The sequence below is a fragment of the Podarcis raffonei genome, chromosome 3 (assembly GCF_027172205.1).
Source record: "Podarcis raffonei isolate rPodRaf1 chromosome 3, rPodRaf1.pri, whole genome shotgun sequence".
Lineage (NCBI taxonomy): Eukaryota > Metazoa > Chordata > Lepidosauria > Squamata > Lacertidae > Podarcis > Podarcis raffonei.
In genome coordinates, this window is record NC_070604.1 from 99,541,445 (window position 1) to 99,555,211 (window position 13,767).

Genomic DNA, 13,767 nt, shown 5'->3' on the forward strand with positions numbered 1-13,767 from the left:
TGTAGGCAGATAAGCAGTAATCCCAGATTGGCTTCACTGGTGCATTCCCATAGCCCTGTTCCAGTCCTGTTCAGGTCAGTGGGGTGGCTGTGCTTCCGCACACCAGTTGCTACTGCATCAAAATAGCAGTGGAAGTGACAGCTATGAAAGGAGTTCTGGTTCTACACCAATTGCAGGCAAAGGAATGACATCACTAAGGTTGAACAGTCACTTTGTCATACTAAAAATCAGTCCGCCTTGCGTTTACCGAACCTGGTCAAATAAGTTGGGAAGAGAAGGACAACAAACAGAGGCAGAGGCAGAGCTAAGCAACTATACACTATACACTATATGTGTATAGAGAGAGCCAGTGTGGTGTAGTGGTTAGGAGCAGTGGACTCGTAATCTGGTGAACTGGGTTCACGTCTCTGCTCCTCCACATGCAGCTGCTGGGTGACCTTTGGCCAGTCACACTTCTTTGAAGTCTCTCAGCCCCACTCACCTCACAGAGTGTTTCTTGTGGGGGAGGAAGGGAAAGGAGAATGTTAGCTGCTTTGTGACTCCTTCGGGTAGTGATAAAGTGGGATAGCAAATCCAAACATTTCTTTTTCTATGTGTATAGCAAGGTTATGCTTAAAATTATACAAGGCAGGCTTAAGCAGTATGTGGACCAAGAACTACCAGAAGTGCAAGCTGGATTTCGAAGGGGCAGAGGAACTAGAGACCAAATTGCAAACATGTGCTGGATTATGGAGAAAGCTAGAGAGTTCCAGAAAAATATCTACTTCTGCTTCATTGACTACTCAAAAGCATTTCACTGTGTCGAGTACAGCAAACAATGGCAAGTTCTTAAAGAAATGGGAGTGCCTGATCACCTCATCTGTCTCTTGAGAAATCTCTATGTGGGGCAAGAAGCTACAGTTAGAACTGGATATGGAACAACTGATTGGTTCAAAATTGGGAAAGGAGTACGACAAGGCTGTATATTGTCTCCCTGCTTATTTAACTTATATGCAGAATTCATCATGCGAAAGTCTGGACTGGATTAATCCCAAAATAAAATAAAATAAATGTCCAGTAGCACCTTAGAGACCAACTAAGTTTGTTCTGGGAAGTGAGAGCTGGACCATCAAAAAGGCTGATCGCCGAAGAATTGATGCTTTTGAATTATGGTGCTGGAGGAGACTCTTGAGAGTCCCATGGACTGCAAGAAGATCAAACCTATCCATTCTTAAGGAAATCAGCCCTGAGTGCTCACTGGAAGGACAGATCGTGAAGCTGAGGCTCCAATACTGTGGCCACCTCATGAGAATAGAAGACTCCCTGGAAAAGACCCTGATGTTGGGAAGGAGAAGGGGACGACAGAGGACGAGATGGTTGGACAGTGTTCTCGAAGCTACAAACATAAGTCTGACCAAACTGCGAGAGGCAGTGGAAGACAGGAGTGCCTGGCGTGCTCTGGTCCAAGGGGTCACGAAGAGTTGGACACGATTAAATGACAACAACAGCACTATGTGTATTCATTTAAATGTTCTATAAAAGTAGGATGAACACATAAATGAGCTCATTTTCAAAGGAACTTTGGCAACCAGTTTCATTTACAAAGTATTTCAATAGAATTTATCAGCACCATACTCTGTACAGATCTGTTAGAAATGTTTCCTTCTTCACCAGGGCTTGTTCTCTAGTCAATTCCACTCTGCCACAAATTTAGAGAGGGATAGAGTGCCCTCTGCTGTTACTTCCAGGGATTTTACCAATTGGAATTTGTGGAATGTTATACAGTACTGCAGAGGTTTTCAAACTTTTTGAGTCCATGGCTCCCTTGACCAACTACTTTCTTTCTGCAGCACCCATGTGGGGATCAGGAGCCAGTTATGTCACCCCTTGCCTGCAGAGCTGGCAGCCTCTCATCCTTTTTTGAACACCCTCCCTTGAGAAGTGTTCCCTCAGCCTCCTCTCCCCTCTCCTTGGGAGTCCTCAGGGCAGCTGCTGCCGCCACTCCTAGTCTTTGAGCTGCCCCTCCCTGCCCCCAAAGAGATATGCCTCCTCACACTGCCCCACAGGGGCCTGGGACTTGTCTGTCCGTTCCCAGCAGCAAGGGCTGTTGGACTGGCTGGCTGGGCTCCCTGGCCTGATTGCTTGTTTGCTTACTCCAAGGCTGCCTCAGCTCCTGGCAACCAGGACCCCTTGACCACCATTCAAGGCACCCCAGGTGCCACAGCACACTGGTTGAAAACCACTGTTATACTGCATTACAGCAGATCTAACTATCCTTCCCTGCTTAGTTTGGGTGGTAGGAATATCCACACTAAGTAGTACTCTAGTAATTTATGCAAAATAACTATTACATATGCTGCTGCTAAGAGAGTCCAGAGTCCACTTTCCCCTTCTGTTAGTGCTGATCTTATTAAAAGTGTGATATGATATATGCTTCTCTCTCCTCATCTCCCGCAGCCCATGTGGCATCTAATCATGTGGAGTGGTAAGAATGAGCTACAAGATTTCATCATGCATTTCCTTTAGTAAATGTTCTCAAGAGAGAACAGGTAACGGTTTGGGGCAGGAACCCTGTGACCACTGGCCTGGCCTGTTTTGTTCTGCTCCGAGCTTCCATATCCTGACATTCTAAAACTCTGCTTGTGTGACACATAATTCACCAAGTGCTATGTGATTCAAATTCAGAAACAGATTTTATTTTGTTTTCTTTTAAAATAGAAGTCTGTACATTGTGAAGTTACCTTACATGACCACTTGTCTACTGAACTCTATTGGGCGTACCACTGAACTCCACTGAAGTTGATGGCCCGGGGGGATTCTCATAGTGTGCACCTACATACATATTTCTCTGTAGGTTAGAACATAAACTATGGCAAGTATACAAAAAAGCAAGCAGTGGGGATCAACACAAAATAATAAATTACACCAGGACGCAAGCTAGTTGCAGAATATTCACATAATGGTTAATTTATGCCAGAATATTTTAATTAATAGCCTAGCACCTAGTTAACAAACTGCCATTTGGCTTGTTAATAACAGGAAAAGGAAATCCTATCAATGAAACAATGTTTTCAAAAGTATACTGTATTAATTCCTCTAGAATACACACTACTTAGAAAGAGGTGATTTTTGTCGTTTACAAACAAATATCTTTAATACTAAAAATTTCTATATATACAGGTACTCTTTTTTTGAAAGAGCTTATTTGCAAATAGTCAGCTTTAACATGAAAAAAGACAAAGGACAGCCAGTGGTAAAGTTGTTTTCTGCATGCAGTTTGGGATATGCGCAGTAGGTCAAAATTCAACCATGTCATCTCCCGTTAAAGCATTTTTAAGGAATCGCCCTAGTTTTATTAGGGTCCCCAGGAGCGGCAATATGGCTCTTTATTGGCAAGTTGTTGCCATCAGTTCTTTACTGTTGTACAGGAGGATCTTCGCAGCAGGAGAATTTCAGCTCATCGCACATAAAGTGCTTTCACCCCTTCACTCTGAGCTTGCATTTGGTGCTTTGAGGAGCAGGTTGACAGACTTACTGGTCCTTGCTTAGTAGCATATTCACTACAAAGCAGAGTTCAAGAAATCAAGAAGTTCAGCGCGGTTTCGATCTCGCTGGAAATAAAAAAACCAGTGAATTTAAAACTATTTTATAAATGCTTTCAATAGCCAGTTCAAACTATTAGAAACTCATTTTGTAGTCTTTTGTAAGGGGTGGTTCTGTTTTGCTTCCAAACTCCTAGGCTTTCAGTCACCTGAGTATGTTATATCATTAGGGGGAATGATATAAAATAATTCAATAACAGAAAAATCGCTAGAAAAACTAGAAGGTCTTTAAACATAAAGAGGTGTTTTTTAAACAAACTCAAGGAATGCAGAACATTATGAGAAAAGCTACAGCTTTGATCCAGCTGCCATTTCAAGTAGCAACTGGTCATTACAGATGTGTATATCCATCTGTATGAAAAGATACATCCAGACAGTTTGACAGGGTTTGGAAAAGCATTGCAATGGAGGTGTACATCTGCATTGGCAGTACCGGACCCCCTGGACAGATAAATCCAGTCAAAGGCAACTATGGGGTTGCGGCGCTCATCTCGCTTTCAGGCCAAGGGAGCCAGTGTTTGTCTGCAGACAGCTTTCTGGGTCATGTGGCCAGCATGACTAAACCGCTTCTGGCGCAATGGCACACCGTGATGAGTGCTAGAGCTCATGGAAATGATTGGCAGTACATACAGATCTAGATCAAGGTGTAGACCAAAAGTGGATTATGAATTTACATAGCTCTGATGCTACAAACGAAGGGAAAACAAACCAGTAAACACAGGTACCACCTCCCCCCTCCCCTTAGGAAGCAATAAAAATGTTTAAAATGTTACCTCTTTATCCTTTTTACTCTTCTTTACTTTCATCTTAATTTTCTTCCCTGTGATCATACTGTAGTTCTGATTCTTCTTTTTATCTTTCAAGTACTAAAAGAATGTATTTGATACATAAATAAATATGTACCATTTTAAATTATCTATATTGCTGTTGTTGTTGTTGTTAATTTATTAAATTTGTATACCGTCCTTCATCCGAAGGTCACTGGGCAGTTCACAACATAAAAATACAAAACGAGAATACAAACTACATAATAAAAACAAGAACAAAAAATCTCAATAACTCCTCCTCCTGCAAATATACCGTATTTTTCGGCCCATAGGGCACACCGGCCCATAGGACACACCTAGTTTTTTTGGGGGGAAATAAAGAAAAAAAAATTTATTTCCCCCCCAGGCGCGGGGCTGGGGCGGGGGAAGCCCGAGCTTCCCCCGACCCCAGCCCCCAGAACAGGCAGCTCTCCACAAGCAGTGGGAGAGCTGCACGAAGCCCGAAGCCTGGGGGGCGCTGAGCTCAGCACGCCCCCAGGCTTTGGGGTGCAGGCAGCTCTCCACATTTCTTCATTTTTCTCCACAGTTCTTCATTTTTTGAGGGGAAAAGGTGCGTCCTATAGGGCGAAAAATACAGTATTTAAAAGGACCTAGAATGTTAATCAGCCAAAGGCCTGGCTAAAGAGAAACGTTTTTGCCTGGTGCCTGAAGATAGGAAATGAAGGCACCAGGTGAGCCTTGCTGAGGAGAGCATTCCACAAATGGGAAGCCACCACAGAAAAAGCCTGTTCTTGTGTTGCCACCCTCCAGAACTCTCGTGGAGGAGGCACATGAAATAGGGCCTCTGAAGATGATCACAGGGGTCAGGGAGAGCTGCTTTTTGAGGTATTGTGGTCTGGAGCCATTTAAGGCTTTATAGGTCAAAAGCAGCACTTTGAATTGAGCCCAGAAACTAACTGGCAGCCAGTGCAGTTGGACTTAGTTCAAACTGCCTTGCCCTAGTGAGCAACGTGGCTGCTGAATTCTGTACCAGCTCACTTTGTTCAGAGGAAGCCCTACATATAACTTGTTGCAGTAATCTAGTTTAGATGTTACCAGAGCAACAGAAGTTAGGCTATCCCTGTGTAGATGGGGCGCAGCTGGGCCATCAGCCAGTGCTGATGGAGGACACTCCATGCCCCTGAGACCACCTGAGTCTCAAGCGACAGCAAAGGATCCAGAAGTACTTCCAAGCTACATGCCCGCTTCTTCAGAATTATGTGCGGCTTACAGGGAAAACAGAAACATGTGCAAATATGTAATGAATGGACCTCTTAAGCCAAAACAAACAGGAAATCAAAAATCTTAAACTGATTTAAGTTTGGGGGGGGGATCTGACCCAATAGAAACAGCCTAAAAACAAAATATTCAAGATTCTTCAGGGTCAGAGACTAAACCAGTAGATTCTATGAATCTGGTGAAAGTAATACTGAAAGAGTTTCACTCTCCTGAAGTTCATTCTGCTCAATCACACCTGTGGTAATGGTGCCAAACTAGGACTGAGGAGACCTAGGTATCAATTTCTATTCAGCCAAGCTCACCTTGGGGCAATTATACAATGTCAGCCTAAACCTAACTTAAGGGCTATTGTGAGGATTAAACAGGGGTGGGGAGACTGTGCCTGCCACGCTGAGCTCCTTGGAAAAAGACCAGATAAAAATGTATAATAAATACGCCACAGTGTTTGTTCTAATAGTAAGATGTAGTTCAACCTTTAGAAAGGTAATCAAAACAGAAAATCTAAGTAATTCTACTGCCCATTTAAATACTTTTAATCATAGAGACTTATCAGCTAGTCTAGTTTTGTGGGGAAAAAGTGAGACACTGCCAGGCATTCAGTCTTGCACCTACCTTAGAAAGCTGTACAGGACCTGACTTTTCTTTCTTTTTCTTCTTTTCTTTCTTTTTCTTCAACTTATCTTTTTTTCTCTTCTAAAGAGATAAAAACATGCACAGGCATTTCTTTATGCCTGATAGTAGCCACAGAGCACCTATACAGATTCACATTAATTTATGCACTTCCTACAGAGACCTAGCAGACCAATCTCCCTATTTATTTATTTATTTATTTATTTATTTATTTATTTATTTACTGGCAATATTTATAAGTTGCTAACCAGAGTTCACCAACCTTTTGAGCCCAGTGGGCATGTTTGGAATTTTGAGAAAGTCCTGTGGGTGACAGTCAAGAAATGGTTGCTATGGGAATGCAGCATAAAACAAACTGGCTGCTGTAGGGTGATTGATGGTGCTTGTAGAGAGCTGTGCCTTTGTCTACACAACCTGATTTCAAACCATGAGGGCAAAGGAAAACAGGCTCCCAATGTCATTGTGACATCTGGAGACTGACAGGTGCTGCCCATCCAACTTGGCTCACAGGGGATCAGGGAACCATGGATCTGACCTGCTGGCCAGTTCTAGTTTCTCAACCCGGCTCTACAGGTACCTGCTAATCAGCTGTTGAGCTCATTTAGTTCAATCCTTAAATAGAAGTCCAATCTATGAATGAAAATGTCAGTAGCATGCTTCCAATGACACATTTTCTCCAGAACCCACTGTTAGCAGCCATATGTCCACCCACATTATCTGCTAACAGGCATCCAACCCATCATATGAGGATCACTGTTGTAAACTCAAGTCACATCCGCAGTGAGTCGAACCAACAATGAGACATGCATTTCCATGGATATGGAGTTCATAGGTCCATCACCAAAGCAGCTGAAAGACAAGCAATCTTCACATGACACCTCCATGAGAGGTTGTCACATGTCAGCAAAGAATGTAATCTGCTAAAAGGAAGTTAGTCAGAGTAGCATAATCTCTCATTTGGGTGGAAATCATATTCTGTCTGAATCCGCAGAAGAAAATTACAAAATATTTTGTGCTCAAAAACATGACATGTTGAACAAAGCACAGAGAAGAGCTTTTCAGTTACACTGATTTTTCATCTCTGCTTCATCTGTTAATCTTGGCCTTACCTTTTTGTTCTGTTTTTCCTTTTTCCTTTTCTTTGATTTTGATTTGGGAGAATCTAGGAATTAAAATTAAAACAAACAAACATGTATTATGGCTTGAACGATGTTACATGAATCAGAGTTGTGTTACAAAACAGTTCCTGAGATGGTGGAACTAGTGTTTGGATATACAAGACACCATTTTGAATCAAGATTGCAGACCAAAATGTTCCAAACTGCACTGATTTGGACACCTCTAAAGATGGCACCAATGTTTACATGATCAAGGAGAAGTGTTTTAGTCTATAGATGGAATTCAATGTTGTGTCCCCTCCTTTCCTTGCTGGCTTGAGTATCAGGTCTATTACATTCAAGCATCTCCACCATGCTAAATCAGGTTCTCACAACAACAAAGTCATTAAGACATTGAACAGTTAAGCTCCTACAAAATGCAGGTTATCGATCTATGCTTGGTCTGGGCTTGGAAGTTGTCAGTATTTGCTGACTTGCTGTCAGTATTTGAAGCCATCGTATACTAAACATATTACTTCAATGCAGAGATGAAATCATACCTCTACTACTTGAGCTGCTTCTGCTGTGTGAAGCAGAGGACCTTGAGGAAGAACTTGAAGATGAGGATGTTGAAGAACTAGACGACGTGGTGGAAGAAATCGAGGTGGACCTGCTTCTGCTGCGTTTTCGCTTCCTCTTCTCTCTCTCTTAAAGAAATAAAAACCCAGAGTACAGGAGCACTGATTAGGATTTAGGGTTTTTGGTATATTAGATTAGAAAATCCTGATTTTAAATGGTAATTTTTTTAAAAAAAATGCTTCAGTACATTTTTAATTCTTAATAGCTACCATTCAAAGGCAAAACACAGATTAATCAAATTGATAATTAAATAATAAACAGTGAACACATATATTTATTTACTGCATTTCATAGGATCATATAATTGCAGAGTTGCAAGGGATCCTGATTCAGGCCAAACCCCTGCAATGCAGGAATCTCAACTAGATCGTACATACAGAATCATTTATATCCCATCTTCCTTCCATCATGGAATAGTACACAAGACAATACACAAGCAATTCCCAGGTTATCTATCCAGGCACCAACAAAACTCAGAAACACTTAGCTTCAGCAAGGTGGCTGAATCTTGCACTACAACACTTCCAGAAGATAAGTCTAATTCACGTAATAGTATGTTACATACTGAAGATAAAGCAAGTTGACTTTGCAGTGATCAGAGAGTGCTGATTAAGTAGTGTGACTAGTTCCAACACAACCCACAATGCCTTCAAAAACCTTCAAGACGTTGAGTGAACTTAAACACACTATGCTGCAATCTGGAAATGTGCCAAAGCATCTGAAAGACTGGTTCAAAACACCCAAACGCACTATATAAAAAAAGGTGTGTAAACCAATAGTTAGTATTTAATTGGCTCTGATACAAGCGATATACATTCAGGGAGTGTAAAACCTGAGAATGCTCTCTATTGAAGCTACTGTCACAGACTCAGCAATTACACTTACCTCTTCCTTTTGTTTTCTCTTGCGATGTTGCACACAGTGCCCCACCTTTCTCTTCATGTCTGTTATCCATATCTATGAAACATATATATTTATATATACACAAACAAAATTGTCAAAAATATTTTCTGTGGAAGAAACTGAAACTACCTGCTGAGATGGAGTTTTTCCACTACCAGGAAAGACTAATGACCTTGGTACTACTGAATTTTAAGCATCTGATCTAATCTAAGCAGTTGAAACAGATTTGGGCATATCATGTTTAGATTAGAGTCTGTTTCAACTGCTTAGAGTGTTCAACTGCAGTTCAAGAATTGTGCACAAGTGGTAACACCAACAGTATGAGGTATGTAAGTAAACAGCCAATGAGCAAAAATGAATTTCTTAAGGACCAGCTTTCACAAAACGTTTTGTAGCTATGTGGTAACTTCAGGCATGATTTGCATGGCTACATGTGTAAAAATATTCATGCCAGTGGCACATCATCAATGCAACTTGCTTGTAGAGCCAAGCCTGGGGAGTCTCTGAAAAGATTTTATGTTGCATTTAGTCATCTAAAAAACTCTCCATCCAAGAGAAGCTGAAAATCTCTTGAAATTCTATAAAAGAATAGCCTTGGAAATGCTACATTATTCACATTTAATCACTCAGGGTACTTGCAGAAGTTAAATAATGTAACTCCCTAACAAACACACTTAGTTACTCCTTAACAAACACACTTTGGCCATGCTTTTGGAGCCTCAACAGATTGTCAAACTACAAAATGAGCTCTCCCCCCCCTCTCTCTCACCTGGGGTAGTATGGCTGTCTGTATTGTTCTACCATGCAATAAGTTCCAGAAGCTTAACTGTGTTAACCTGTTACAGTAAACACAAAATGGGACACTTACTTTACTCTTTCTGGAATAGGTTTTCATTGTCTAAAGCCCACTTCATCAGATCCAGATAGCTAGCATTATATGTGTTATTTATTTACAACCATCCATTTGCAAAGTGCTTGAGAGAGAACAAGAGGCCAAATCTCTGCCCTGAGAAACATACAATCTAAAATCTACTCATGTAAAAACACACTGGTTCCCAGACCGTCCACAGTCTGGATTTAGAAGGCGATTGGGCCTTAGTTTGCCTACACATGGTCTAGTCCACAGAAACTTACACTATTAATACATTTGTTAAAATTTAAAGTGCCATTTGACTCTCTGTTGTTTTTGCAAATACCCCTCTGGAGTGTAGCTGGATGGAGATGATGGAACCAAGGTGAGGCAATGGAAGACCAGAGAGGAGAGCATTGCAGCAACCTAGGCCAGGGGGCTGATCGCCGAAGAATTGATGCTTTGAATTATGGTGCTGGAGGAGACTCTTGAGAGTCCCATGGACTGCAAGAAGATCAAACTTCTCAATTCTTAAGGAAATCAGCAGAGTGCTCACTGGAAGGACAAATCATGAAGCTGAGGCTCCAATACTTTGGCCACCTCATGAGAAGAGAAGACTCCCTGGAAAAGACCCTGATGTTGGGAAAGATGGAGGGCACAAGGAGAAGGGGACGACAGAGGACGAGATGGTTGGATAGTGTTCTCGAAGCTACCAGCATGAGTTTGACCAAACTGCAGGAGGCAGTGGAAGACAGAAGTGCCTGGCGTGCTCTGGTCCATGGGGTCATGAAGAGTTGGACACGACTAAACAACAACAACAGGCCAGGGGGCAGAGGGACAAGGGTCTTTCCCCAGGGCTCAGAGTGGAAAGCCCCCTGGTGTGTATGGGTGGGTGTTTTTTGCAATGCTCTGAAGTGAGAAGTAACCATGACCTGGCAATGGACTGAATATGAAGAGTAAGGCAGGGAGAAGTCAGTGTGCCTGTCCAACATCAGACAGGCAGAGAGGTATAGAGAAAGCGAAACAGCAAGGGGCTGTCTCTATCAAGGTTTCCACGCAACAGGTCGAAGTCATACCAGATAAGCGCAGTAGCAATCCAGAAAACAATGCATTGGTTGGTTTTCAAGGTGCCGCTACAAGGCTCCTTGGTTGTGTTTGCGGGAGATAGCATGGAAAGTTTATCCCCCACAGCAGCACATCTGTAATGCGTGGAAAAGATGGTTGTTTGTTTTCACGAGAGGGAAGATTCACAATCCCTCACGCTGAGGACCAACCCCACGCTTCTAGGAGCGGCGGTGACAGTTAGTTGATACGGATTAAATCGCTGCTTTTTTTTTTTTACGCGGGGCGCCCCGCGGAAGCCAAAATACGAATATAACCCCCACGTCCCCTAACCGGAGCCCCTCGGGCCCGTTTACACGCGTGGGGTGCGACTCCAGCCGTCGACAGTAACAGCAGCAGTTATTCACCACAACAATCCTCTCAGAGCCCCGCCGCGTACGAGGCGCCTCAGGGACCGGGCGGTGCGCAGGGCGGGCGGCTAGCGGGGAGAGGCCGATTATGCCCGGAAAGCGCGCCGGGTCTATGAGGCAGCAGCTAACGGGCCTTCCGGCCTGCCCAGGACGGCGCTTACCGGCGGCGTCGGCGGCGAAGGCGACCAGCAACCGGCGGCCGTCGTGGCCCCAGGCGCTCCGGGAACCCGGAACCACAACGCGGAGCACCGCCGCCTGCCGGGACAGGGCCAGCGCCGATATCCGGGAAATGGCGGGAGGCGAAAGGCGCTCGGGGTCGGCGCCTCCCTCTCGGCTCCCGGCTGCTCGGGGCGCCGCGCTGAGGGGGAGCCGAGGGAGCGAAAATAAGTGGGGGGGGGGGGTAGGAGACTGAGCCCAGCTTAAGCCTGCGCGCGTTTACTCAGGAGTAAGTCCCCGTGTTCTGTGGGGTCTACTCCCTGGTAAGAGCGCTCCAGGCGGCCCACCTGACAGGGGTGTTTGGCGGAGGGGAACGGCAAAGCCTGCGACGACAACCACGCTGAGCGTTATCGAAGGGAAATGGCTCCTAATTAGCAGCAGCAACGTGGCTGCTTTTCATTTCCTTGCTGAGGGGAAAGGACGCCGTGGGGTGTTTTGTTTGTTTAAGCGGGGGCGGTGGGGGGGCAGTGCCACCCCCCAAAATCAAGTAAATAAATAATACTCAGCTGACCAATTGTATTGCAGGTAACTCGGTTCTGCCCGCCCCAAACCTAAAGCCTGCCCCTCCCCAATAAATCCTGGCTACGCCCGTGTTTTTTAAACCGTTGTCATCATTTATTTTTTTAACCTCAGTCGGTATCTGTATTCAGGCAGGCAGGCAGGCAGACAGACAGACAGACACACACACACACTCTTTTACATGTTTTTATTGTGAATGAATAAAAGCATAATTCTTTTTCTATATAATAATATAATAATCCAATTGCAAACCTCTTTATAACAATAACAATTTATAATACAGCTATTAATATCAATAGTTCAAATACCAAGTTATATAATTTAGATAAGGTGCTCCCACCCCCACATGCTAGAATTGATGGCTTGATTATTTGCTTTATTTCTGTGTTCCAAAATCTTACTAATTTCCATTACATTCCGGTCATAATAATCCTTATACAACAACTGCAATATTAATAACTTCTATCCGTGTTTACACATTAAATGATTTATAAAACTACAAGTGAGGAACTTAAGCTATATCCTTGTTCTTCCTGTGTGTGGCAATTCTGTCCATTTATTCCTGTCCTTGTAAGATGCTATGTCTTTCTTTCCCCCAGTTGTTGCCGTTATCCATCATGCCTTGGGCGAGACTGATATCCCATTATTGTTCCAGAAATTCCTCCATTAAAAGCATAACATTCTTAATCTTCCAAAGCACGTCACATTCTGAGCTTGGCTTGAGCAAACCGTTATAGACTTCCCATTTTACATCTTGGAGAGGGAGGATGTTTGCTATATTAAGAAAGATTTGTTTGAAAACTAGTACATTTTCCAGCTGCTTGTGTTTGTGTGTATGCTATTTTAATGTTCTTTAAGATGCTTGTTTATCTAGTGGTTTGATATAAGCTTACACCCTGAAAAGCAACAACAATTTTTTTTTTTTTTTTGGAAATAAATGTGGCACTAGTGGGCAAGGGGTCCCACCAGTTTTGTAAACTAGTTTTGTTTATTCTTGTAAACAAAAATGGATTGAAAAGTTGATTATTCAGGGGGGAAATCCATTAGTAACAATAGGCATTATGCACAAAGAGGTTAAAGCCTTTAACACATTTATTATATCATTCCAAAAGCAGGGGTTTTGAAGAGAAGTTAGAGCAGGCATCTCCAAAGTTGGCCCTTCAGCTGTTTTAGGACTACAACTGCTATCATCCCTAGCTAACAGGACCAGTGGTCAGGGATGATGGGAATTGTAGTCCCAAAAACAGCTAGAGGGTTGAATTTGGGGATGCCTGGGTTAGAGAGCCCTTTGGAAGCGTGGTACAGCAGTTGATTGCTCCTATGTGGCATGTATGGAGAAAGACAAATACGAGATTGCTATTCCCTTTACCTGTGTGAATAGCAACCTTGCCAACGAGCTGCTGAGGTACATAGAGTCAAGAGCTGGAAGGGACCATGAGGGTCCCCCCCCAATCCAACCCCCTGCAACGCAGGAATCTTTTGCCCAATGTGGGGCTTGAACCCACAACCCTGAGATTAAGAGTCTCATGCTGTACCAACCAAGATAAACAGATGAAGATGATTTTGCCAGTGCCATTGTTACTGTAGCACAATGGGGAGGAGTAAGGCAAGAATCCTATACAGTGGTACCTTGGGTTAAGTACTTAATTCGTTCTGGAGGTCCGTTCTTAACCTGAAACTGTTCTTAACCTGAAGCACCACTTTAGCTAATGGGGCCTCCTGCTGCCGCCGCGCTGCCAGAGCACGATTTCTGTTCTCATCCTGAAGCAAAGTTCTTAACCCGAGGTACTATTTCTGGATTAGCGGAGTCTGTAA

At 43.4% G+C, this 13,767-nt stretch overlaps 1 protein-coding gene across 4 annotated transcripts; it reads right to left on the reverse strand.

The window, feature by feature from the left end:
• Positions 1–2,653: 2,653 nt before the first annotated feature.
• On the reverse strand, positions 2,654–11,826 carry LOC128411168 (putative uncharacterized protein encoded by LINC00467). Of its 4 annotated transcripts, none has more exons than XM_053383247.1 (7): positions 11,379–11,814; positions 8,878–8,949; positions 7,914–8,060; positions 7,366–7,418; positions 6,239–6,319; positions 4,355–4,447; positions 2,654–3,590 (listed from the first exon to the last, which is right to left on the reverse strand). In XM_053383247.1, the coding sequence occupies exons 2-7, from the start codon at positions 8,945–8,947 to the stop codon at positions 3,540–3,542; spliced, it is 495 nt and encodes a 164-aa protein (XP_053239222.1). In that variant the 5' UTR covers positions 8,948–8,949; positions 11,379–11,814; the 3' UTR covers positions 2,654–3,539. The 4 variants fall into 4 exon arrangements, with proteins under 4 accessions (XP_053239222.1, XP_053239224.1, XP_053239223.1 ...); XM_053383249.1 differs by lacking the exon at positions 11,379–11,814 and adding an exon at positions 10,822–11,002; XM_053383248.1 differs by lacking the exon at positions 11,379–11,814 and adding an exon at positions 9,665–9,720.
• Positions 11,827–13,767: the final 1,941 nt, after the last annotated feature.